Source organism: Magallana gigas, chromosome 9 (genome assembly GCF_963853765.1).
Source record: "Magallana gigas chromosome 9, xbMagGiga1.1, whole genome shotgun sequence".
NCBI classification, from domain to species: Eukaryota; Metazoa; Mollusca; class Bivalvia; order Ostreida; family Ostreidae; genus Magallana; species Magallana gigas.
The window spans coordinates 43,644,754-43,672,700 of record NC_088861.1 but is presented as its reverse complement, the minus strand read 5'-3'; the positions used below and the strand labels follow the sequence as shown (position 1 = coordinate 43,672,700).

Here is a 27,947-nt window from a genome sequence, read left to right as displayed (position 1 = left end):
GGGAAATGGTACTTGGCAAGAACTAGTTGAACGCCAGTAGTTTCTTTGTGGCAATGCACTTTTACAAAAGTTACACCCTTTGAAAAAATGTACAAAGTTTATTAAAATGTGGGCCCAAATTAATCCCCATTTAAAAAAGTGCGTTAATAAATACCAAGTGAACCCACCTGGAAGAAAATATTTATTGAAAATAAAAATTCCAAGTATTACATGTACGACCATAGCCCGCACATTTTTATAGTGCCTTAATAATGACGAACTCCACGAAACAATAGAATTATTTTTATTCAAAGCGCGTTAACTTGATTTTAAAGACCGGGTCTGGGGTATAAATAGCAGCCATTGAGGAAAATGGAAGTTTATATTTCTTGCCACTTTCCACATCAGAGAAGAAATTTCTGAATTTACACTTTAATCAGCAAAAACAATAAAAAAAAATTTGCCATGCAACTTAAGTAAACTGAAAGGTATTTCTAGATAGTAAATTAGTAATTATTTATGCATTACTACTTAGGAAATTCTTATTAAAAATTAGAAGTCGAGAAATTTAAATTTCCTCTAATTGATTAACAGATGAGAAATCGGCATTTTGTTTACATTCTAACCGGAAATGCCTAGTGGTGAATGGCGGGGCAGCTTGTCCTACCTCAACACTAAATAACACTAACAAAACTAACACTAACACTAACAAAACTGATAACACTAAGTAATCCCTCTTAATTGATTTATTACTGTTTCATCACTGGTAATCATAAACAAAGAGAAAGAACACACACTTGTGTAACGATGGAGAGTCAGTCCTGCAGTTTTACTCTCAAGTTCACTTATCTGTTTACGCATGGGGCCAAATTTAAACTTGAGCTTGTAATGTACTACAGTGAACTACAGTGTGAAACCTTAAGATTTGATTTAATAAATTGTATGTGAATATTTTTTTTAAATAATTTTCTAATAATCAAAGATAAGGCCCATATGGAGAATCATCAGGTAAATATAGTTTTTCCTCCCTGGAACCTCTTTCACATTTTCAGATTTGGAGGCTGATTTATTAACATTTGGCGGTAGGGATTCCCCTTTGTGTCAGAGCTCATGTGCATTAGCCTATTTGACCTAACGCACATTGTTGTTGATAAGATTTATTCTGACCATTGAATCGATTGTTTGTTTTGTTTTTTTAAGTTTAAAGTATTTTCTAAATAATTATATGTATGTGAAGAAACGATGCTTACTATGATAGATGTTTCATCAAAGCTCTAGATGATAAAAACAAAACAACATGCTTGTGTTGGCAGTGATCAATTAAGAAGTACATGCATGTTTAGATGCTTATAACTTAAAGTACGAAAGGCAGGAACAAGAACTATGCTCACCGTTTCTTTATTAAATGACCCTAAAGATTATGTAGTTCTCTGATCATCACGTGATTCTGGTATGTAGCTATCTATTAATAAATTCTTGCTGCATTGTTATCAATTTGGAGGAGGGGCCTGCTTCCTTTTATGCTTAATTGCCGTCTGTGTTAATATTCAACTAGGTCAGCCCCGGTCTTTAAATTTACCAATGTGCAGAAGGCGTTTTCACCAATAGACACACTATACTTTGTTTATATGTTGTGTTATCATTAAAAAGCTACTTTAATGTTCATTAAAATTACCTCATTAATTTAAATGATATATCCATTACGTTGGATTTAGTTGGTGCTAGTTAGAGCAAATACAGACTTCAGTGTAGACTGGGTTCGACGATTACTTGAAAAGCTGTATCGAAATAATATAAAACAGTTATATTAGGGAAATCATGACACCCGTCGTCGATGGACTATGTTTGCTGTTTTCGTTTCTGTCGATATCCGAGGCCATGATGTGCCAACAATATAGAGTAAATCTTGAGGTTGACAACAAAGTATCTCAACAGGCACCTTCTGAAAACTTACACGATGTTTCCTTCGCGACTTGTTCCCGTTCGTGTATAAAGGGATGCGAATGTTTTAGCTTTAACACTCAGTCAAATATGTGCAGATTTTTTATGTATAGCAGCTCATGTGATCCCTCTAATATGACGGTCAGCGAAGCCGGGTGGAGATCATACACAATTTATGAAACAAAACCACCAGGTAGGACATAAGTATATCTCGTATTTATTTCAGTATATCATAAATGTGCAATAATAAGTACATATTTTTTTGAACACCTTGATTCTTATCAAACAGTCTGTTCAAAGTTTATTTATTTCATTTTGAATTGTTTTTCTTTTTTACACTAATTTGTCATTATGTCTAATGGTCAAATCTATCAATCATTTTTTATAAATATCAAAAACAATAATGTTTTAAATGAGTGTAATAGTCTTGTGTAACGTATACATGTAATTGATTACATGTACTGTAAAACAATGTAAACAATTATATACCAAAGGTTTCATAAAAAACCTATTAAAATTTGATATGCAACAATTTTGGGAAAAAATATCACACTAGCTAGACGTATACATCTTACATTTATTGTCAATGTTTGGGAACTGGCAACATTTCTGATTGATACAAATATATCACTGCTTAGTTATTTTACTTTAAAATCAAATATTCAGTTAAAGAAGAGTTCACTACACTATGCAAAATACCTTACAAATAAATGAAGATCTTAATGCATTATACATTCTTGGTTTCATAAAATTGAATAAAATACATTCAAGCAATGCCGAAATTTGCATTAGGTAAAAATGTATAAAAATGTTTATTTAAAAAGAATAGAATTCAAATTGTCACCTAAATATACATTTGCCATCTGGAGTCGCGAAACGTGATAAGATAAATGGCTGAATTAAAATTTATAAATGGACACATTTTGATCAATCAGGAAGACATTTAAAAAAACAACAATATTTTATATTGGAACTTGTTTAGAAGAACATTCGTAGTGAAATAATTTATATTTTTGAATAATTTGAAATGATATCAGCAACTTTATATTTTCAGTTACTCGCTATAATAAGCTATGAAATATTAATCTAGAATTACATATGGTATAAATATAATAATGTGCATATCTCAGGATATCGTACCGATTTATGGAATAGAGCTGAAATTACTTATATATCTCTGGGAATTTTAGTGCCATATTTCAATATAAAGGTACATTAAATATTAAAGCATAGTAAGTTTTAGTAAAATATCATTTTTCCAGTTGGTACGTTTACAATGCTTCAGTTCGGCATTTTAATTAAGTAACCAAAAGTTAAGTGTCATTTGTTGATTTATAACCGCGTTACGGAGCTTACAGTTTTTCGCATTGTAAACAAAGTTTTTTTTAACATTTTGAATGCTGAAGTAAAAATTCTAGTTTTAAGCCTAAAATGAATGTGTTAAACGTTATGAAATGTTTATGTATGCTTAAAATGAATAGCAAGATAGACAAATCAGATTGATCAGATTTTTACTGGTATATCGAACCATTGTAAACAAAAACAGCGCATGCGTTGTAGCAACCTCTAATGATAGACCGTCCACTAATGATATACTGTTGCATTAGTGGTCAGGATGTTGACCACTGATGATATAATTTTATCATTAACAAACAATTTAACCATCCGCTAATGATATAATTTCAGATTTATATCATTAGAGGTCAAAAACCGTAACCTCTAATGATATGGAAAAAAAATGAGAAATAAGTACTACCTTGACCACTAATGATACACATTTGCAAACATTTTCAATTGCATCAATTGATGGATTTGCAACCTTAACTACTTAAGAAAGTATGAAAAAGATCAGCTACATTATAAACATTTCGTTCACATTCTCAAAGAAGGTGTTGATACTGACGCCGATCGCTCTAAAGTAATCAATCGACTGCCAACTTCACGCCTGATCAAGGTATTTAGCGAATCAAAATTGACATCCGAGTTAATAAATGAAAATTTGAACCCCCGTTGTTAACTCGTACTGCACTTAATATTCAGATTCGAATATTTTATTAAAAAGAGATAAAAATAAATTTAAAATAAAAATTAATTTAAGAAATTATAAAAAAGTGATTTAGTTATAAAAGGTAGTAAAGGAAACTAATAACTGAAAGAGGCGCAGTTGACAGATTTGATGAAATTACTATGTGGGTGTCAGGTGATGTATGGCTATGAGACGTTCGTTTTAGTGAAGTCCATTTGTTTGTTCATGCCATTAGGTCTGAATGATTTGAATCTGTGCATCCATAACTTTTCCTCGCTTTTCCTATCTGCGTCTGTTCAATGAGGATTATGGTCAATAACCAATACTGTCATGTCTTCCCATTTGTGGCCACTTGTATTTAAATGTTCCCCGACGGGCTCCTTGAGTGTTTTTGTCTTTATGGTAGAGCGGTGGTTATTGATCCTTCTGCGGAGGTCACATGTTTCACCAACGTATTGCTTAGAGCAGACTTTGCAACTGATGAGATAGATGCAGTTGTCTCTGCGGCAAGAAGTGTTGCCAAATATCTTATAGGTGCGACCCGTGATTGGGCTTTTAAAACTGTCCGATAAAAACATTTAAAGAAAAGCAATTTTACGATCTTAAAAATTATTGTAAAACTTCGAACATTGAGACCAAATGTCGTGAAATTAATACCCGGGGTCATTTTTCAACAGCTTGAAAAATGTTTTTCAAACCTCTTATGACATCGACACGTTGAAAATTGACCTTGTCAAAAATTGACTCCGACTTCAGAGGTTTGAACTGTCTTTGAACAGAAGTGTAACTTGCTCCTTACAGTCTAACTGTACATGTATGTACTTTGAGGTTTCAATTTCAAAACTATAATTCTTTCATACTGTCCGCTATATTTGCCGACTTTGATGATTTGACATTTGTCTGTAGCAAGTAAATACTTATATTATCTTTTTATGTATTTACTTTGCTTTACTATGCAAAAACATGAACGTTATATAATACACACTAATACACACACACACACACACCCACACACACACACACACACACACACACACACACACACACACACACACACACACACACACATACTCGTAAAGACATGAAACTCACTACACATGACTTTTCACCAGAAAGTCACTACACTATTTTCTAAGGGTCGTGAAGAAAAAATTTGAGCAAATTTATAAAAGACTGTCTACTCTTATTAGCCTAGGGGGCTGATAATTCGTAAATTCATTATATTAAAAATTTGGGTTTTCCCCTGAACTCCACTACATCAGACCACGTGACCCACCAGTTAGACACACATGATTTTCACTACATTGTCAGGTTTGAAATACACACATGAAACTGACTACTTACATTAATTTTACTTATTTATCCCATCTTCTCATTATCAAATGATTTGATACACCATATATTCTTTGTACAGTTTCTAAAGAATTATAGCACACAAGTTTTGTGATTTATAGTGGATTTTAAATAACGTATGTGGCAACGCACTTTGAGAAAAGTACACACTTAAAAAAAATAAAACGCGTTAAACTTAGGACTAAGCTAACGCAGTTTGAAAAAAAAAAATTCAAAGTGCGTTATGAAGGAACTTCAACATTTTTTATTATCGAAACACTTAACGCACTTTAAAAAAATATGTTTAAATAGAAAAATGTGGAATTTAATTTCTAATTTGCTGATTGTATGATGAATTGTTAACACTAGTAAATCTCATTAACCGTCTTTAAGAACGGGGGTGGGTGTGGGTTAGCCAATCATACAGGTCAATTACCAGTGCATCATTTACTAGTAATTGATTTCAGGAAGAAGGTTGCCTACCCGTTATCTTTCTATCCAAAACGTATGATATGCAGCAACTTGAAGTAAACGTTTCTGACATAGCCCAATGTATCAGTTAAGAAGTACATTAATTTTGCTGCATAGACAAAAAAGGAAAAGGGCAATTGCTACGCGATGCAGTTTATGTCATATTTGGATAATTTAAAACTCCTGATTTGTTATTGTGTAAATTGTCAAACTACGTAAGCTTATGAGAAAAAAAATTCTAATCGAGAAACTGTTTATAAAGTAAGCTGAGAATGCATTGGATTCTTTTTTAAAAAAAATATATCCCATTGAGCTAAACAATATCAAACCAAGGTTAAAACAATCAGTTATTGTATGTCAATAAAAGTATCAATTATTTGGACCAAATCCTGAACAGTTTTTTATAATATCGACGATATCAACGCACTTTGAAAAAAAAAATAAAAGCGCGTTTAACTGGTTCCAAAATTACTAGTAACACACTTTGAATTTTTTTCAAAGTGCAAAATATTTCAAAGTGCATGTAACAAACCTATAAATCTTTGAATAAACCCAATTATTTGTTTTTCAATTATTTTTTTGATTTTTGAATAGCTAAAACCGAATGTTGTTATTAGAACAACTAATGGACCATGGCAGTTTAGTTATTGAAAGAGAAAAACTATCACAGGCCCCTTCTACCTACATGTACATGTATATCACACGCATATACAAGCATCCATCATCTTTCATTTTCAGCCAAAGCTGTATGGTTATTTAAAGACAGAATGACGGCACAACTTCTGAGTAGAGCACTAGTTTTAATGGTGAAATTACAGATTATGATATAAAAATTCATGCAATTATTTACACCAAAATGCTCAATCACATTGATTATTTCTACATAATATTGCAAGGCATATACAAAAACAATATCATGCATTAGCTAAGCTTATTTCATGCTAGGATCTAGAGGGAGGTCAGGGGGGTCTGAACCCCCCCCCCCCTGCAAAATTAAAATTTCTTTAAATTACATTATAAAATTACCAAAAATATGCCTTGGACCCTCCCCCCGACAAACTCAAATAACCGTCCGACCCCCCTGGAATTCTTTTTGGATCCGCGCATGTATTTTTTGACGTAGTGATGTTGATACATTAAATAAAAATGAATATCAATGATTATGAAAGTAATTAAGACATTACATTAGACTCTGACTTTTTATTGAGTATTACTAAAACATTTAAATATTAATATGAACAAGGCAATATGATCGTTTAGGAACATTAAAACAGCAAAATATGTACATTATAAACCCAACTTTCAATGCTACTGAATTTACACGTACATGTACACGTAAAAAGTGTATTAATTCTCTCATATCTTCATTTTTGGGAGAATACATGAAAACCACACGATCAATAAAAAATGTACCAGAGTTTCATTATCATTTCTAAACCAGTATTGATTAAAGCAATATTCATGGCGTAGATTTTTTTCCGTTGACACTATTGGTCCTCAATCGTCTATCTAGGAAGTTAACCTATGTCTGAACACTGGTGCTGCAACACAAAAATACTTGTCAAAATATAAATTCTGAGAATGTGTTTCATCTCTGTAAAGCAAGACTTTTAAATGTACTTTTTTCAGATTTTATGCAATACTAAAAGGTATCACTACTCACTCTCTCTCTCTCTGTAATTCTCTGTCTCTCTGTCTCTCTCTCTCTCTCTCTTTCATAACTATCAATGAAAAACACATGTAGAGGCATTAAGTTAAAAATTCACTTTACACTTTAAATTCACACACTATCTCCCTCTCTATCTATTTTAACTTTTCCCTATCTCTCAATTTTTTTAATGCCTTATTTCAGTTTCATGCTGTTATCCCTATTTTACACACATCTAGTGACATTCAGGAAAAGTGTATCAATGATGAATTAACTTCATATTGATAAAAACTAATAGCAGTTTTCTCTGTATTCTCTTTCTCTTTTTTTTTTATTTCTCCCCTCTCTCTTCATCTATCTTTATTTATTTCTCTCTCTCTCTCTCTCTCGTGCTTATTTCTTTTTAAGAAATAACATTTAATTTATACATTTACCTTAATATGTATAATCTTAGACAATGGCTTTTCCATGTGAGACAAACACTTTTCTCAGGAAACCTCATTTAGCTTGGATATTTTTCCTGAAAGCATAAGACAACAATAAACATAAAAAAAATATTTTGTTTACTTTGTTTTACTCTTTATAAAAAAAGGTTATGTTTTGTTATACAAGGAAGTTTTTAGAAATGTATAATTGACCTTTATAAAAGTGTTCAAATATTGCTGCTGTTGTTATGTTCTACATGATCTATCTCTCTCTCTCTCTCTCTCTCTCTCTCTCTCTCTCTCTCTCTCTCTCATTTGAACACATTTCTTTTAAAAGTCTCTAACTCCCTCTCTACCTTCTGTGGCATTCAGGTAAAGTATCTCAATAGAACAAAAATCCCTTGATTTAAACGAAATCTTTTAATAAGTCCTCTAACTTCCTCTCTCTCTCTCTTCCGCTTTAATTTCTTTATCTTTAACTTATTTTCTATCAACTTCTTTCTCTCTTTTAAATGAACATTACTTTTCATTATTTACACACACATAGTGAAATTCAGGTAAAGTATCTCATAAATAAAAAAGAAATTACCTCCTTTGAAGAAAAAGCTGTAAAAAGGCCTCTCACTTCCTCTCTCCCTTTCAATCTAATTATTTTATCTCTTAATTTCTATCAATTTCTCTGACTTTTTCAAACAGACATCACATGTTGTTATTTACACCCATGTAGTGACATTCAGGTCAAATATCTAAATTGAAAAACATGTTTTACTTAAACAAAATGTTAATAATTCCTCTCTCTTCCTCTCTCCCTTTTGATATAATTCCTTTAAATCTAACTTAACTCTCTCTCTCTCTCTCTCTCTCTCTCTCTCTCTCTCTCTCTCTCTCTCTCTCAAATTGACATCACATTTACTTATTTACACGCGTGTAGTGACATTCAGGTAAAGTATCTAAATAGAAAAAATACTTCATTTATACAAAACCGTTGTATTAAGTCTCACTTACTATCTTTCCTCCACTCTGCTTTCTTTATCTTATATGCCCTCTCTCTCTCTCTCTCTCTCTCTCTCTCTCTCTCTCTCTCTCTCTCTCTCTCTCTCTCTCTCTCTCTCTCTCTCTCTCTCTCTCTCTCGTATTAACATCACATTTAGTAATTTACACTCATGTAGTGATATTCAGGCAAAAAAATTCAAAAGAAAAAATTGCTTCATTTGAACAAAAAGTTTTAATACTTCCTCTATCTTTCTCTTTCTCTACCGAACTGATTTCTTTCTCTCTTATTTTCTATCAAATTCTGTCTCTATTTTCCAATTGACATTTCATTTAGTTATAAACACACATGTACTGACATTCAGTAAAAGTATCTCAATTAACAACAAAAAATTACCTCCTTTGAAGAAAAAGTTGTAATAAGTCCTCTCACTTCCTCTCTCCCTTTCGATCTAATTCCTTTATCTCTAAATTAATATCTATTTCTCTGACTTTTTTCAAAAAGACATCACATTTAGTTATTTACACACATGTAGTGACATTCAGGTCAAATATCTAAATTGAAAAACATGCTTTATTTAAACAAAATGTTAATAATTCCTCTCCCTTCCTCTCTCCCTTTTGATCTAATTCCTTTAAATCTAACTTAGTGTCTATCAACCTCTCTCTCTCTCTCTTTCAAATTGACATCACATTTAGTTATTTACATGTGTGTAGTGACATTCAGGTAAAGTATCTAAAGAGAAAAATTACTTCATTTATACAAAAAAGTTGCATTAAGTCATCTCACTTCCTTTCTCCCCTCCACTCTGACTTTATTATCTTCTATTTCTTATTGACATCTCTCTCATTCTCTCTCTCTCTCTCTCTCTCTCTCTCTCTCTCTCTCTCATATTAACGTCACATTTAGTAATTTACACTCATGTAGTGACATTCAGGCTAAAAATGTCAAATGAAAAAATTGCTTCATTTGAATAAAAAGTTTTAATACATCCTCTATCTCTCTCTCTCTACCGAACTGATTTCTTTCTCTCTTATTCTCTCTCTCTCTCTCTCTCTTATTCACTCTCTCTCTCTCTCTCTCTCTCTCTCTCTCTCTCTCTCTCTCTCTCTCTCTCTCTCTCTCTCAAATTGCCATTCCATTTAGTTATTAACACACATGTAGTGACATTCAGGTAAAGTATCTCTATAGAAAAAAAGTGCTTCACTTAAACAAAAAGTTGTAATAAGTCCTCTCACTTTCTCTCTCTCTTCTAATCTAATTCTTCTATCTCTAAATTTATATCTATTTCTCTGACTTTTTAAGTACACTTCACATTTACTTATTTACACACATGTAGTGACATTTAGGTAAAATATCTAAATTGAAAAAAAAATGCTTTATTTTAACAAAATGTTAATAATTCTTCTCCCTTCTTCTCTCCCTTCCGATCTAATTCCTTTAATTCAAGCTTAGTTTCTATCAACTTTTCTCTCTCTCTAACTCTCTCTAACTCTCTCTCTCTCTCTCTGAAATTGACATCACATTAAGTTATTTACATGCATGTAGTGACATTCAGGTAAAGTATCTAAATACAAAAATTACTTTATTTATACAAAAAGTTGAAATTTGCCATCTCACTTCCTATCTTAATCCCTGTACTCTAATTTCTTCAACTTTTATTTCCTATCAACTTCTCTCTCTCTCTCTCTCTCTCTCTCTCTCTCTCTCTCTCTCTCTCTCTCTCTCTCTCTCTCTCTAAAATTAACACCACATTTAGTTATTTACACTCATGTGGTGACATTCCGGCAAACATTTTTAAAGAAAAAATTGCTTCATTTGAACAAAAAAACATGTCCTCTATCTTCTTCTCTCCCTTCCAATCCGATTTCTTTTTTCATATTTTCTATTAAGTTATCTGTCTCTCTTTTTCAAATTGACATAACATTTAGTTATTTACACACTTGTAGTGACATTCAGGTAAAGTATCTCCATAGAAAAAAATTGCTTCACTTAAAACAAAAAGTTTTAATAAGTCCTCTCACTTCCTCTCTCCCTTCCAATCTAATTCCTTTGTTTCTTATTTTCTATCAAGTTTTCTGACTTTTTTTCAAATAGACTTTACATTTAGTTATTTACACATATGTAGTGACATTCATGTATTATATCCAAAAAGCAAAAATGCTTCATTTTTTCCCACAATAATTCCTCTCTCTCTCTCTCTCTCTCTCTCTCTCTCTCTCTCTCTCTCTCTCTCTCTCTCTCTCTTCCTCTCTCCCTTCCAATCTAATTCCTTTAAATCAAACTTAGTGTCTATCTACTTCTCTCTCTAACTCACTCTCTCTCTCTCTCTCTCTCTCTCTCTCTCTCTCTCTCTCTCTCTCTCTCTCTCAAATTGACATCACATTTAGTTATTTACACGCATGTAGTGACATTCAGGTAAAATATCTAAATAGAAAAATTACTTCATTTATACAAATTAGTTGTATTAAGTCATCTCACTATTTCTCCCCTTCAATCTAATTCTCTCTCTCTCTCTCACTCTTTTTCTCTCTCACATGCACACACACACATAGCATTTCTCTTTTTCTGTTATTATTTGTAATAGTTAGTTGTTATTAATTACAATAAGTAACAAAAATTATACTGATACCTTCAAAAGCATCATTTTAAACATCTGCATCAAAAAACATATCAGTCATTGTCTGCAGATGCTTTCCATATTGGGCCATTTCTCTTAAAAGAAAATGTAGAAAAATTTCAGATATGCATAGTATCATTCACAATTAATTGTTCATTCTTAATTTCTTAATAATCATATATATTGTATACAGTAATATGTAATTATATAAAGAATTTAATTCAGCTCACTCAGATCAAATGTAAAAGTATTACTCATAGACACTAAAGTACAAATAAAGCTTCTTTCTCTTCTATATCCCTCTTTCTTTTTTTCCCTTAAGCATGTGTTTGTTTACAGTAAGAAAAAAATAGTTCATTACCTGGAAAAGCACAATATCCAACATCTACATCATAAGGCACATCAGTCACTATTTGCAAACAAAATTTTTGGTTTTGAGTCTCTAAAAGAAAATGTAAAAAAGAAGAATAATATTGGTTACATGTTGAGTTCATTAATGCAACGAAATAATCACCGTGAGTATATAAAATAATCCTTTTGTAAAGTATTGGACCCTCATGGGGAAACCAATATCTTTTGCTTTTAACTTGAAAAAATCAGTATACATCATGTACATGTAATTGATTATTAAAAAAAAAAACCTATATCACCATTATAGTTTAAATAAAAATCCTTTCCTATTGAACTAAATAGACCTCCATGAGGACACCAATGCTTTTCATTTCAACGTTAAAAATTCAGTTTACTTATTCACTCCAAAAACCTCGTAAATATTCTTGGATCTTTACTTCTACCCTGATTTGTCTTAAATTACATTAACACTAAGAAATATTCACCATTAGTTTAAGTAAAAATCCTTTCCTGTTGAACTTAAAACCCCATGACTAAATTTATACTTTTAATTTTAACGCTACAAATTCAGTATACTTGATCACTAAGGAAACTCCCTAAATTTATTTAAATCAATATTTGTACCCTTATTTATCCTAACTTACACAAATACTATGTAATAATTACCATTAGTTTAAGTAAAAATCCTTTCCTATTGAACTTACACACCCAGGAGGAAAATCATTCTTTTCATTTTAACATTATAAAATCAGTAAACTAAATCACTTAGGAAACCCCTTAAATCATTTTCAATCAATATTTGTACCCTAATTAATCCTAAATTACACAAATACTAAGAAAAAATAACCATTAGTGTAAGTAAAAATCCTTTCCTGTTGAACTTAGACCCCCATGAAGAAACCCACACTTTTCATTTTAACGTTCTAAACTCAGTATACTTAATCACATAGGAAACCCCTTAAATCTTTTTCAATCAATATTTGTACCCTAATTTATCTTTAATTACACTAATACTAAAGAATTATCATCACTAGTTTAGGTAAAATCCTTTCCTGTTAAATTTAGACTCCCATGAGGAAACCCATAATTTTCATTCAACGTTCTAAAATCAGTATACTTATTCACTTCGGAAACCCCCTAAATATTTTTCAGTCAATATTTATTCCCTAATTTATACTTTATTACATAAAAACTAAGAAAAAATAACCATTGGTTTAAGTCAAAATCCATTCCTGTTGAACTTGGACTCCCGTGAGGAAACTCATACTTTTCATTTTAATGTTATAAAATCAGTATACTTAATCACTAAGGAAACCCTTAATTCTTTTTCAATCAATATTTGTACCCTAATTTATCCTAAACTACATAAACACTTAGAAATAATCACCATTAGTTTAAGTAAAAGTTCTTTCCTATTGAACTTAGACCCCCATGAGGAAAACCATACTTTTTATTTTAACGTTCTAAAATCAGTATGTTTTTACTTAAAGGAAACCCCTTAAATTTTTTTTCAGTCAATTTTTGTACCCTAATTTATTCTAAATTACACTAATGCTAAGAAATATTCATCATTTGTTTAAGTAAAAATTCTTAACTATTGAACTTGGACTCCCTTGAGGAAACCCATAATTTTCATTTTAACGTTCTAAAATCAGTATACAGCTTATTCACTTAGATAACCCCTAAAATCTTTCTCAATCAATATTTGTACCCTAATTTATCCTAGACTACATTAACACTAAGAAATAATCACCATTAGTTTAAGTAAAAGTTCTTTCCTATTGAACTTAGACCCCCATTGAGGAAAACCATATACTTTTTATTTTAACATTCTAAAATCAGTATGTTTTCACTTAGGAAACCCCTTAAATTTTTTTTTAGTCAATATTTGTACTCTAATTTATCCTAAATTACACTAATGGTAAGAAATATTCATCATTAGTATAAGTAAAAATCCTTTCCTATTAAACTTAGACTCCCATGAGGAAACCATAATTTTAATTTAAATGTTATGAATTCAGTATAGTTATTCCCTTAGGAAACCCCTTAAATCTTCTTCAATCAAAATTTGTATCCTAATTTATCCTAAATTACACTATTGTTAAGAAATAATCATCATTAGTTTAAGTAAAAATCCTTTCCTATTGAACTTAGACCCCCATGAGAAAACTCATACTTTTCATTTTAACGCTCTTAAATCAGTATACTAAATCACTTAGGAAACCCCTTAAATCTTTTTCAATCAATATTTGTACCTTAATTTATTCTAAATTACACTTATACTAACAAATAATCACCATTAGTGTAAGTTAAATCCTTCTCTGTTATATTTAGACTCCCATGAGGAAACCCATAATTTTCATTTTTACATTATAAAATCAGTATACTTGATCACTTAGGACACCCCTAAATCTTTTTCAATCAATATTTGTGCCCTAATTTATCTTAAATTACACTAATACTATGAATTAATCATCATTAGTTTAAGTAAAAATCCTTTCCTATTGAACTTAGACTTCCATAAGAAAACCCTTAATTTTCATTTTAACGTTCTAAAATCAGTATAGTATTTATTTAGGAAACCCCCCCCCCCCTAAATTTTTTTAATCAATATTTGTATCCTAATTTATCTTAAATTACACTAATACTAAGAAATAATCACCATTAGTTGAAGTAAAAATCCTATTTTATTGAACTTAGACTCCCATGAAGAAACCCATAATTTTAATTTAAACGTTATGAATTCAGTATACTTATTCACTTAGGAAACCGTCTAAATCTTTTTCAATCAATATTTGTACCCTAATTTATCCTAAACTACACTAATGTCAAGAACTAATCATCAATAGTTTAAGTAAAAATCCTCTCCTATTGAACTTAGACACCCATGAGGAAACTTATATTTTTCATTTTAACACTCTTAAATCAGTATACTAAATCACATAGGAAACCCCTTAAATTTTTTTTTAGTCAATATTTGTACTCTAATTTATCCTAAATTACACAAATACTAGGAAATAATCACCATTAGTGTAAGTTAAATCCTTTTCTGTTGAATTTAGACTCCCATGAGGAAACCAATAATTTTCATTTTAACGTTATAAAATCAGTATACTTGATCACTTAGGACACCCCCTAAATCTTTTTCAATCAATATTTGTACCTTTATTTATCCTAAACTACACTAAAACTAGGAAATATTCATCATTAGTTTAAGTAAAAATCCTATCCTATTGAACTTAGACCCCCATGAGGAAACTCATACTTTTCATTTTAACGCTCTTAAATCAGTATACTAAATCACTTAGGAAACCCCTTAAATCTTTTTCAATCAATATTTGTACCCTAATCTATCCTAAATTACACTAATACTAAGAAATAATCACCATTAGTGTAGGTTCAATCCTTTTCTGTTAAATTTAGACTCCCATGAGGAAACCCATAATTTTCATTTTAGCGTTATAAAATCAGTATACTTGATCACTTAGGACACCCCCTAAATCTTTTTCAATCAATGTTTGTGCCCTAATTTATCCTAAATTACACTAATACTATGAATTAATCATCATTAGTTAAAGTAAAAATCCTTTCCTATTGAACTTAGACTTCCATAAGGAAACCCTTAATTTTCATTTTAACGTTCTAAAATCAGTATACTATTTATTTAGGAAACCCCCCCTAAATTTTTTAAATCAATATTTGTATCTTAGTTTATCTTAAATTACACTAATACTAAGAAATAATCACCATTAGTTTAAGTAAAAATCCTTTTTTATTGAACTTAGACTCCCATGAAGAAACCCATAATCTTAATTTAAACGTTAGGAATTCAGTATTGTTATTCACTTAGGAAACCATCTAAATCTTTTTTCAATCAATAGTTGTACCCAAATTTATCCTAAACTACACTAATGTTAAGAACTAATCATCATTAGTTTAAGTAAAAATCCTTTCTTATTGAACTTAGACCCCCATGAGGGAACTTATATTTTTCATTTTAACGCTCTTAAATCAGTATACTAAATCACTTAGGAAACCCCTTAAATCTTTTTCAATCAATATTTGTACTCTAATTTATCCTTAAATAACACAAATACAAAGAGATAATCACCATTAGTGTAGGTTAAATCCTTTTCTGTTAAATTTAGACTCCCATGAGAAAACTCATACATTTCATTTTAACGTTATAAAATCAGTATACTTGATCACTTAGGACACCCCCTAAATCTTTTTCAATCAATATTTGTACCCTAATTCATCCTAAATTACACTAATACTATGAATTAATCATCATTAGTTTAAGTAAAAATCCTTTCCTATTGAACTTAGACTTCCATAAGGAAACCTTTAATTTTCATTTTAACGTTCTAAAATCAGTAGAGTATTTATTTAGGAAACCCCCCCTAAATTTTTTAAATCAATATTTGTATCCTAATTTATCTTAAATTACACTAATATTAAGAAATAATCGCCATTAGTTGAAGTAAAAATCCTTTCCTATTGAACTTAGACTCCCATGAAGAAACCCATAATTTTAATTTAAACGTTATGAATTCAGTATTGTTATTCACTTAGGAAACCATCTAAATCTTTTTCAATCAATAGTTGTACCCAAATTTATCCTAAACTACACTAATGTTAAGAAATAATCATCATTAGTTTAAGTAAAAATCCTTTCTTATTGAACTTAGACCCCCATGAGGAAACTTATATTTTTCATTTTAACGCTCTTAAATCAGTATACTAAATCATTTAGGAAACCCCTTAAGTTCTTTTCAATCAATATTTGTACCCTAATTTATCCTAAATTACACTAATACTAAGAAATAATCACCATTAGTGTAGGTTAAATCCTTTTCTGTTAAATTTAGACTCCCATGGGGAAACCCATACATTTCATTTTAACGTTATAAAATCAGTATACTTGATCACTTAGGACACCCCCTAAATCTTTTTCAATCAATATTTGTACCCTAATTTATCCTAAATTACACTAATACTATGAATTAATCATCATTAGTTTAAGTAAAAATCCTTTCCTATTGAACTTAGACTTCCTTAAGGAAACCCTTAATTTTCATTTTAACGTTCTAAAATCAGTATAGTTTTTATTTAGGAAACCCCTTAAATCTTTTTTAATCAATATCTGTACCCTAATTTATCTTAAATTACACTAATACTAAGAAATAATCACCATTAGTTGAAGTTAAAATCCTATTTTATTGAACTTAGACTCCCATGAAGAAACCCATAATTTTAATTTAAACGTTATGAATTCAGTATACTTATTCACTTAGGAAACCGTCTAAATCTTTTTCAATCAATATATCCTAAACTACACTAATGTTAAGAACTAATCATCAATAGTTTAAGTAAAAATCCTTTCCTATTGAACTTAGACCCCCATGAGGAAACCTGTACTTTTCATTTTAACGCTCTAAAATCAATCTGTACACTAAATCACTTAGGAAACCCTCTAAATCTTTTTTGATCATTATCTGTACCCAAATTTATCTCAGATCGTACTAATACTAAGAAATAATCACCATTAGCTTAAGTAAATATCATTTTTTTTGAAATTCAACCCCATGAGAAAACTCATACTTTTCATTTTAATGATAAAAATCAGTATTTCCTACTAAATCACTTTTTTAAAGTAACTTTTCCTAATATGTTTCTATTAATATAATTATGTTACGTAATTCATCCGTATTTTTAATGAAATTGTACAATTGAAAAGGTATATCAATCAAGTACATGTATGTGGAAACAGCATAACGATTCCACAGAACACAGCATTATGATTTTTAGAAAGATAGAGGAAATTAGGATTAAAAGTTGGCAATGTTTACAGAATGTTTTTAAACAGGTATTATGATAAAAGCTATGCTGATTGAGGTTAAAAGATCACATATTTTGCTTTTAATACATATTATTTATTTAAAAGAATTAAATATAGACTCAGTGTTAACCAGTTGGGAAAAAATACCGCTAAATTGAGGAAATATCACCTATTTCTGATTAGGAATAGGGCCGAATTTCGGCCACTAAGAAGGTACTGATATATCCCTTAAAATATAAGTAATAATCTGTTCCATAATTAAATAAATCTTGAAATAAAATAGACACATTTTAATTCTAAATAAGTTACGATCCCTTCTTTGATTATGAATATGGTATTCGCATGATGTCAAAATTAGATCTCGTGTTCTCTTATCAGTGAAAAACTTAACAGAAAAGACAATGCCTGACCTTGTTATAGTCGTTTACCAGATTTATCTATTAGAATAGAATGATATAACTCCCTAGATATCGAAGAAAAAATGATACTTACTGTAAACAATTATTTCCATCTTCGAGTAGGAAGTTCCGATTGCGCATGCGCTATTTACATCCAATGGAGGAAAGTGTGTAAAGTACTCTTATGGACTCCACGATGCGTGTCAAAAAATTCACATACACACCGGAAACCCAAACATAGTACGATTTTATATTTTTTGAATCAAGTACGATGAGAAATAACGTTTCCGAACGATTTTACTTCCCACTACACGGGTGCATGTAGTGGGAAGAAAAAATGTAGTGGGATAAAACGTGTGTATTCATACTCGTGTAGTGGTATTCAGGTGCTTACAAACACACACACACACACACACACACACACACACACACACACACACACACACACACACACACACACACACACATATATATATATATATATATATATATATATATATATATATATATATATATATATATATGACAGACTATGTTTTCATTTATTCATTCAAAGAGGCTAGGCTAATTGAATACGTCGATATTTAATAACTGTCTCGGCGGTTAGGTCTTTTATTAATAGTAACAAGTAGTAGAAAATCAATTGAGAATGAGATGATAATTCACAGGGCGAAAAAACATCTTTAAGCAAGTCCTTAAAGGTGGCTTAAAGGTGACTTAAAGGAGCTTAAAGGCTATATAACCTTTAAGCCGCCTTTAAGTCACCTTTAAGCAAGTGCTTATAGGTCCTTAATGTCCAAACTTCTTTAAGCCACCTTTAAGCCACCTTTAAGCATCTTTAAGTGGCATTTACGCTCTCTTTACACTGCCTTTACACTGTCTTTAAGTGGCCTTTAAGTCAATATTGATCAAGCTGAACAATAAAAACATATATTAAATGCAAAAGCTCTTTTATAGAGATGGGAGGGGGTCATCCGAGTGATAATATAATTTCCAAGGAAGGGGGGGGGGGGGGGGTGTATGGAGGGTAATCGTGTTCAAAAATCCAGACATGTAAACTTGTAAATCCGAATATGCAATCGTGTTGATGTGTGAGCCTGAGCATGAATATGTGTAATTCTGATCGTGTAACCTATAAAACTCGGGCATAAACACGTGTAAGATTTGACTCAGTTCCTTCGCATGATGCACATTTTGCAACTTCATTGTTTACATTAGTTAATTAAACCTTCAACTTTGCACACTTTCAATCCGTAGTTTCTGCATTTGTAACTTCAGGCTCGGCAATAGCACATCTGACATGATACAAATTGACAAATGTAAAGTCTACAAGTTTGTCGAATTTTGACATGACCTTATATGGAAACAGTGACGTCACTGATAGAAAAAGGCTAGCTGCAGGTAAAGGCATGCCGTAATCGCCGGAATAGGGACGGAATAAATAAAAAAAAATATTAGGTAAGCCTATAATCATATTATCTCTGGATAACAACATTTCATAGAGTATTATTTTTCGGAAAATTAAATTATGAGATTGGTGTACATTTTATCAAGAGAATGTATAAAAGATGCGAGTAAAGAATTCGATCGGCTTCAGATATCCTCTTAGAACTGAAAAAAAATTACATTTAATGATTTTATTTGAATACACGTGAATAAAGATAAATACGCATTTTTATTCATAGGCGTCTGAATTGGGGGGTGAGGGGGCTAGGGGGGGGGCTTACCCCACCCACTTTTTTGCCAAGTTAGACCTAACAATTAGAAACATAGCAACAGGGAGGATTCACCCCCCCCCCCCCACTTTCTCGCAACAAACAAAATTGTTCCTTAAAAGACCTTAAAGAGAATGAAATATTAATAGTGATATTGAAAATTAGAGTCATAGTAGATATACTAGCACCCCCCCCCCCCCCCCCACCCCCACCACCACCACCACGGATTAGGAATTTCATGATTTGGGGGGAAAATTGGGCAGGTAAGATTGGAGTTATTGGTATATCCTCCCCCACGGATTAGAATTTTCATGATTATGGGAATTCTTGTCAGTATTTTTCATGATTAGTTTAGCCCCCCCCCCTTTTCAATTTGCTTCCGACGCCACTATTATTAGAGTACATGCAACAAATTGTTAAAGTATAGGCCTCGGCTGAATCAAGAAAATGTCTCCAAATGCATCCTTATTGCTACCACAAAGTTGTGACAAGACCCCCCCCCCCCCCCCCACACGCGAAAATTTACACGGGGTCCATCAGCTGAGTTGCAAAGTTATCGATAAGAAAAACATACTATTTAAAGACATTGGTTTTGAGATTGTGATTACCCGGTAATATGAGACATAAGAAGCGACACCCTCTTTAAAAAAATGACTAAAAATTCCAAAGATAAGGTTAACTGTCGTGAAATTAAAATGTGTATAAATTATTTTAAAAAATGTTTCTTTGCATTGTCGGCAATATATAGGAAAAAATTGACATTTTTAAAAAATTATTTTAAGCAATTATTACGGGATTGAGTATGACGTCCTGAATGTCGGTTCAATACAGGCTCACTTTGTGAAGTTGGCTGATAAAAATTTTCTGGAGAGCTAGTATAATACAGCTTTACAGCCACTTGTGAACTAGCTGCAGGTCTGTAGCTCCCTGTCTAAAAATACAGATGGACGATCTTTGAGCTACAGTGCCTCCCATAGTAAAACTTCAATTTACGGCGCACAAAAAATATGCGCTAGTTTTTTTTTTATTATTTTTGAAGATTGTGTTATTATTTATCTTTCACTTACACAACAACAAAAAGTATAAATACATGTAAAGTAACATAAATTTTTCCGCGAAAAATTACCAAATCCTTGCAGGTCGTTTATTCTAACTAATTCAGAAAAATAACAAGAGTAAAAATGGGGTACTCTATATGCAATGTTTTTGCCCAAAAATGACTAAGTTCAACAGCTGATATTTTTATAAATTATCAAAAATCAAAATCCTAGCAATTTGCATACTTCTGATATATATGTATAAATGATCTGCAAAAGAACAACTTCCTATCTTGAAAACTGTTCGAGGAGTTATCGGTACAATAAGGGTACCTTTTTGACAGCCACTCGCCCGTCTGCAATTTTTACTATTTCAATAATCGGAAATCCGGTTAAAAATTCACTCTCAAAATTCTTAGAATTCAGAAGCAATGGAGTTACATGGGACCTCACGGCGGTCTTCGAACCCCATGCCGCTCAAAATATATTTCTTGATCCGTCTCATTTCTAGAAAAGAGTACGCATTTACTTATATTCCAGTTTAAATAACATGTCAATTTTTTTAGGAGATATAAGATATTAGGCATTTCCTTTTATAATACCATGAGAATTATATTACGGAAATTTGCGCAATCGTCACATCGGCAACGTTTTTTTTTTCTTCATCAACCTCTTCCTGTTTGTTCGAGTTTCAATCATACCTCAATTTTTTTTTCTTTTCTAAAAATAATACCCGTGTTTTCGATAGAAAATGTGTCGTTCATTAAAAGCTTATTGCAACAGTTTAGCTGAATATTATGTTTATTTTTCGTTCATTCTGGTCCGGCGGTTACGGCATGCCTTTTCCCGCAGCAAGGCAGTTGCCATATAAGGTCATTTCAAAATTCGACAAACTTGTAGACTTTACATTTGTCAATTTGTATCATGTCAGATGTGCTATTGCCGAGCCTGAAGTTACAAACGCAGAAACTACGGATTGAAAGTGTGCAAAGTTGAAGGTTTAATTGACTAATGTAAACAATAAAGTTGCAAAATGTGCATCATGCGAAGGAACTGAGTCAAATCCTACACGTGTTTATGCCCGAGTTTTATAGGTTACACGATCAGAATTACACATATTCATGCTCAGGCTCACACATCAACACGATTGCATATTCGGATTTACAAGTTTACATGTCTGGATTTTTGAACACGATTACCCTCCATAGGGGTGTTCCAGGCGGTTTTAATCGTCGCTCCGTTAAACACAGATCGCTATCATCAGCACTGCTCCGATGGACACTGATTGCCGTTATAAAATTCTTTATAATTTTTTGGGGGTTTCAAAATTATTGTAGGGATGAGTGCAGTCTCTGTATCTTAATATGTGCATAAAACTAATTAAAGTATGTTTGTTTCCTATTATAAATTAATCGGTGAAAAAATCTCTCTTTCTCTCTCTCTCTTTCTCTCCATCTCTCTCAGTTCATCCGGTTATTAAACAAAATAAAGATAATGAACCAAAAATGCATGATTTAATTTGATAATCGGTTTAAGGTTTGTATTTTTTTTTCAGTTTTCATTATTTCTAACTCTAGATCTGCTAGATACATGTTAAAGATGAAAAGACTCTCAACTGCCTTTGTTATATCGGGCAGGATATTACTGCTTTGTTTGTCTAGACATAGATTTGTTCGTTTGTGTATATCTAATTAGAGTCTATTGTTTGTCCAACTTAAGAAAAGCCCTGGAACTAACACAGAATATACAAGATATACACAACAGTTGTGTCGTGTGCCCAGGTGCATGTTTGTGTATATCTAATTAAAGTCTATTGTTTGTCCAACTTAAGAAAACCCCTGGAACTAACACAGAATATACAAGATATACACAACAGGTGTATCGTGTGCCCAGGTGCACGTCAGGGTTTCTAAAGGCGTTGAATCTTAATATGTACGAGTATACGATAAGTCTAGTGAATAAAAGTTAATTTACATTTGTAATTCATTTTCAAAGTATTATTTCCTAGCTCTGGGTTTCAAAGATGTTACGTCTACAAATTAACGATACATGTATGTAAGAGTAAAATCTTGAGGCTAATTAATTAATGTACCGGTGATCATAAATAGGGGTTGATTATTTAAATATATGTATAAGGGTAAATATGTCAAATATACCCGGCCTGGCACATCATACAATTGTATGTACAAGTCATTTGCAATTGCCACATGCAGTAAATACGTCACCGGTAATTGGTAATTTTGTTTGTTATTGAATTGATAGTTTAAAAATCATGTACATACAATTACATGTAAATATTTAAACATATTGGAACGGCGCCGCGATCATGAAAACCGGGAAATTGCGGGAAGTTGAACAAATACCCTAATAGTATCAATCATTTAAAAAAAGAAATGATTTCATTTTCTTTCTTACATTTTTATAGCTATAAATTAGATGAACGTATATCTATTCGGTTTAAATTTATTAACTAAGAAAGCCTACTATAGTGAACCTAACGGTTTCCATTTAGGTATAATATATTTTTGTTCACTGAAGACCAAGTTCCGTATTTCATTCTAAATACATGCATGCATGAAATTTATAAATTAGAAATAATTGCATGATTGTTACAAACTGAATGGTTTGTCAAAATCTTTTCAAGTAAACACATTCAATACAGTGATTACATATCCACTGATATATAGGATATAAAAAAGCTCATATATATGCAAGTTGCCGTGGCGCAGAGGAAGTGTGGTGATGCTAGTAAATTAAGGGTCCCGGGTTCTATCCTCGCCGTGGCCTTTTTTTTTTTTTTTTGGTGTTTTTTTTTTCATTTTTCTTTCTAGAACAAAAACCGTTTTAATACCTTTTCTTTCATAAAGTTAATACACTTTGTTGGAAATTAAGCACACTATTGATTTAAAATTTTTTTAATGGCTTAAAGGTGGCTTAAAGGTAGCTGCTTAAAGGTGGCTTAAAGGTGGCTTAAAGAAGTTTGGACATTAAGGACCTATAAGTTGTCCTTAAAGGTGGCTTAAAGGTGGCTTAAAGATAGTCTTTAAGCTGCCTTTAAGCCATCTTTACGCTTTTTTAGGCCACCTTTAAGCAACACATATAGCTTAAAGGTGACTTAAAGATCGTCTTTAACCTACCTTTAAACACCTTTAAGCTATCTTTAAGGAGGACTTAAAGATGGTCATTCATCCTGTGATTAGACGAAGACATTAAGAACACATACTTTATTTTATTAATTTACATATACTGATCATTTTATATATACAATCACACGCAAAATCAACACTTCCACAATATAATAACATTGATCCTTCATATGATAAAAAAGAAAACAAAAGTCATGTATATTACATTCAATTCCATTGAAATCTTAATATTATGATTATTGACTAATGATAAAATTTGTTCTTCTTTTATCTATTTTCACATGTTTTATAGTTTACGAGTTTGTTTTTAAATAGAGGCATTACCACTGGACTGCAAGTCACTATACATGAACGGGAAAAGAAAATCCGGAGTGTACACTATTTACCCTTGGGAGAGGTCTGACCCTAATTACCGTCCTGTCCAGGTCTACTGTGATATGGAGACAGACGGAGGAGGATGGACGGTCAGTATATAATAAGAAAATCAGTGCTATACAATAAAACAGAAAGAAATATTAAATGACACTGATTTTGGCTATGCATGAATTACATAAATAACAGCACATCAGTTTAAAAAAAAAACAACAACGGTAAAATGTGTTTTGCCAGTCATTGAAAAGAAAATATATTCCGTACATGGCTTTGGTATTTTGTTTTTGTATAGTCTATACACATTACACTTTAATAGAGGTATTCAATATTAGCATACAACCAATATATATCTTATTTATATTTGTTGATATTTCTACTCGATAAAATCAACTATTAGATATTGAAAACATGATATATTTCATATTCTTGAAGTCTTTATCCGTTACATTTTATCATTTGAAATGTTTTACTCTGAATATAATAAACAAAGTTAACACTAAACAGACACTATTATTCACTGTGAAACAGAGAAATAAATTATTTCTGTAGGCAATACAAAGACGAGTTAACGGAGAAGAAAGCTTTAATCGGAATTGGACGGAGTACAAACTCGGATTTGGATCACCTAATGTTGACTACTGGATTGGTAAAGAAAATATATTCCATTTGATCGCGTAGTAGACATTATTGTCACAGTACATGCAAACGCCCAAACTTATGTTAATGCAGTGATAGGTAAAAACTGATTCCAGAATTTAAGCAACGGATGTTGTTCTTTAAGAAGCTTGTAAGTGTCAATTTTTTTTTTCACTAGTCTTAGTTCACTCAATTTTTGTAGATTTTTTATTGTTTGCATGCAGTTGGTGATGCAAATGAAAATTGCGTTTGTATGGCACCAACGACAGCATCTGGGTTGATACTAATTGATCTTTATACAAACAATTTACAGTTTATTTGTATCAACTGTACAGTTTATCTGTATCTTGTTCGTATGTAAATATTTACCATTTTAGGAAACGGTGCCATACATCAGCTAACAAATGGACGAAATTTGTCATTGCGAGTCACAATTACGCCAATGAACGGTGGTTCTGTATCTTTCAAGATGTATCATCAGTTTTACGTTTTTGGCGAGGACCTGAACTATACACTTCAACTTGCACTGCCCGGAAATGGAAATTTAGGTAAATCAAATAACTGACTTTTTTATAAAGCGTGGAAATTCCCTCGTTTATATGCTGAACTTCGAAGAAACGACGTTTTGAAATAATTAATTTAGATAGAAAAATAAGACATAGGAATATAAAGTGTTATTTTAATCTTTAGAGAAGCAACAATATTTTAAAATAAGTTTGACAACAAGTTGCTGTCCTTTAAAAAAGGACTACAATACATGGACCATTTGCATGTGTTTCCGACGAAAACATGAAAGCCTTAAGATTATCAGAGATTCAACCGACTCTAGCCCTCTGCTTTTAACCACTAAATTTGTACGTTGTATTACGTATACATGTATGTATAGCCCTGACCTTTTATCTCAGAATTCAAAGGATTCACACTTCTAAAATAATTATGATCTATCTATGAATGAAGTTTGCATGTATAGAATCAGGAATTCGGTGATTTCTACTATTATCGCACACATTACGATTCGCACTACTTTGTTAACTATGCAGTGACAGCTTTGTGTAAATTAACAATTTCATATTTTGATGCATTTTTCTTGAGATTTAAACTTTTATAGCGACATAATTATTCAATCATACTTAAATGCTTAAAACAATTTAATCGGGAAGTTCTATAGCCTCGCCTACTATTGTGGTAAATTTAAGTTACATGGGTATTCGGAAAACAACAAAACATTGCAAATTATGCTATTTGATGCATGTTGTAGTTTCGGCATAATATTAACTTATTTCATAATACTGATAGTTCATATCACATGCCAATCATTTCTTGTTTCTGTACTGTTTACCGACAACTATTGCAATTACAGCGCCTTTAAACTTATGTGTGCATATGTCATGGAATTCCGATCCCGGTTCAGATAAACGTGTGCTAGCCTGGTTCACTGAGCTATCCACTACACACAGGAACCCGGCTAGCTCATGCGCAGGCTGAATTTTCCCCATAGCATCCGGTTTAACCTCGCTTATATATTTTCTGCGTGGACCTCAGGGTCCACGCAATTAGGGACATCTTCCAAAAATGCATAATATTTTTAAAAAATTGTCTTAATATTTTTTAGCCGATTGTCTGCTATATCATGCCAATTATAAGTCTACAGATGTTTGATAGCTAATATAAATACATCATCTTGTCTATTTTAGATGATGTTCTGTTATATGGTGGCAATGCCAGGTTGACAGGAATGCAGTTTAGTACATTCGATGTCGACAATGACAAGACTTCTTTTAACTGTGCAGATGGCTACTATGGGGGCTGGTGGTTCGATAGTTGTCATTTGGCCTATCTCAACGGTCCTTGGCTCTCGAATGACTGGCATAATCCTTGGTCTTCAAAATATAGTACAGGAATAGACGTGAATGGAACATCAATGTTGATAAAATAACTTCAAAGTCAAGAATAAATATCAGCAAACAACATACTTGCCCTTAATCTTAAAATTGCATTAATGCTTATTTTCTATATACAAACTTGTTTTGAAGTAAACGGCAAAATATGTCTCTCATTGAAATTTTAAAGAGCATATTAATTTGTATTTTGGCCACTTATAATCAACAATTACGTAACACATGACTGTAAGATGAACATTTTCGAGTCTGTATCATAACAAACATTTTTCTCATTGTTTCTGTTTTGAACCGGTTTTGTTGAAACATGTCTTTAAAAAAGAATTTCTTATGCCGGATAAATAATTCATAATAGTAGCTTTTCTCGTTTATATCATAAGCGCACTGTACAATTGTAGTATCTGACTGTATCAATTTTAAATTGTTATCTTAAATGCATTGAATACTTTTCAAGTTTCTTACAGTATCTGTTATGTCTCAATAAATTTTTGACATGCACATAATGTGTATGCCATAAAGTTTCCACATACATTTATGATCTAGTGATAAACCTTCACTTCTATTAGCTAAATCCTATTTCACGTATATCTGTGATTTATTTTGAACGGCTTACCTGGATCTTAAATAAACTATGTGTTCTATTGCATCATCATTGAAGAGCCGGTAGCGTACATCTTTACGGCAAAAAACCTTCAGGTTATACAATGACAGCTAAAAGAGCATTAAGAAATAAAATTCAAGACATATGTTTATTTCATAGGAATGGTTAAGTATAGAAAAAAAAGAAGATCCGAAAATAGCATTCACTAAAAAAAAAGTTGCATCTCATTCACGATTCATCAATAATCCGCTTTGGATTAAATACCTTGTTTTTGAATAAGGTGGCTACGCTGTACGATTGTAGTTGAAATTTGATGTGAAATTCAAATTGTAAATCGAAAGAGAAATCGCCTCTTGTAATCAAATCTTCATCAAAACTATTAAATCATTCACGGTAATAAACAGTATATGAGATCTGAAAACAAATTGAAACTTACATAAGGTCATCTTGAAGAGATTTAGACACGATTTGAATTCAAAATATTAAAAAAATCTTCCATTTGTTATTTAATTTCAAGA

The 27,947-nt window shown here is 31.5% G+C and overlaps 1 protein-coding gene and 1 long non-coding RNA gene across 2 annotated transcripts; one reads left to right on the top strand and one right to left on the bottom strand.

Moving 5' to 3' along the window:
- The first annotated feature begins 1,654 nt into the window (after positions 1 to 1,654).
- On the top strand, positions 1,655 to 27,947 carry LOC136269637 (microfibril-associated glycoprotein 4-like). Its single transcript, XM_066071404.1, has 5 exons — positions 1,655 to 2,113; positions 24,238 to 24,386; positions 24,844 to 24,940; positions 25,308 to 25,478; positions 26,625 to 27,947. The coding sequence occupies exons 1-5, from the start codon at positions 1,798 to 1,800 to the stop codon at positions 26,864 to 26,866; spliced, it is 975 nt and encodes a 324-aa protein (XP_065927476.1). The 5' UTR covers positions 1,655 to 1,797; the 3' UTR covers positions 26,867 to 27,947.
- Positions 6,786 to 18,442, bottom strand: LOC105323479 (uncharacterized). Its single transcript, XR_010709317.1, has 5 exons — positions 18,119 to 18,442; positions 11,795 to 11,875; positions 11,446 to 11,528; positions 7,832 to 7,917; positions 6,786 to 7,290 (listed from the first exon to the last, which is right to left on the bottom strand). It is a non-coding gene; the product is annotated as an uncharacterized lncRNA (long non-coding RNA).

What these genes read in the sequence shown, in the direction of transcription:
- LOC136269637 (XM_066071404.1), top strand. Translation starts at nt 1,798, where the DNA reads ATGACACCCGTCGTCGATGGACTATGTTTGCTGTTTTCGTTTCTGTCG. An exon ending in TTATGAAACAAAACCACCAG is followed by an intron (nt 2,114 to 24,237) that starts GTAGGACATAAG and finishes GTTTTTAAATAG; the next exon opens with AGGCATTACCACTGGACTGC. An exon ending in CAGACGGAGGAGGATGGACG is followed by an intron (nt 24,387 to 24,843) that starts GTCAGTATATAA and finishes TTATTTCTGTAG; the next exon opens with GCAATACAAAGACGAGTTAA.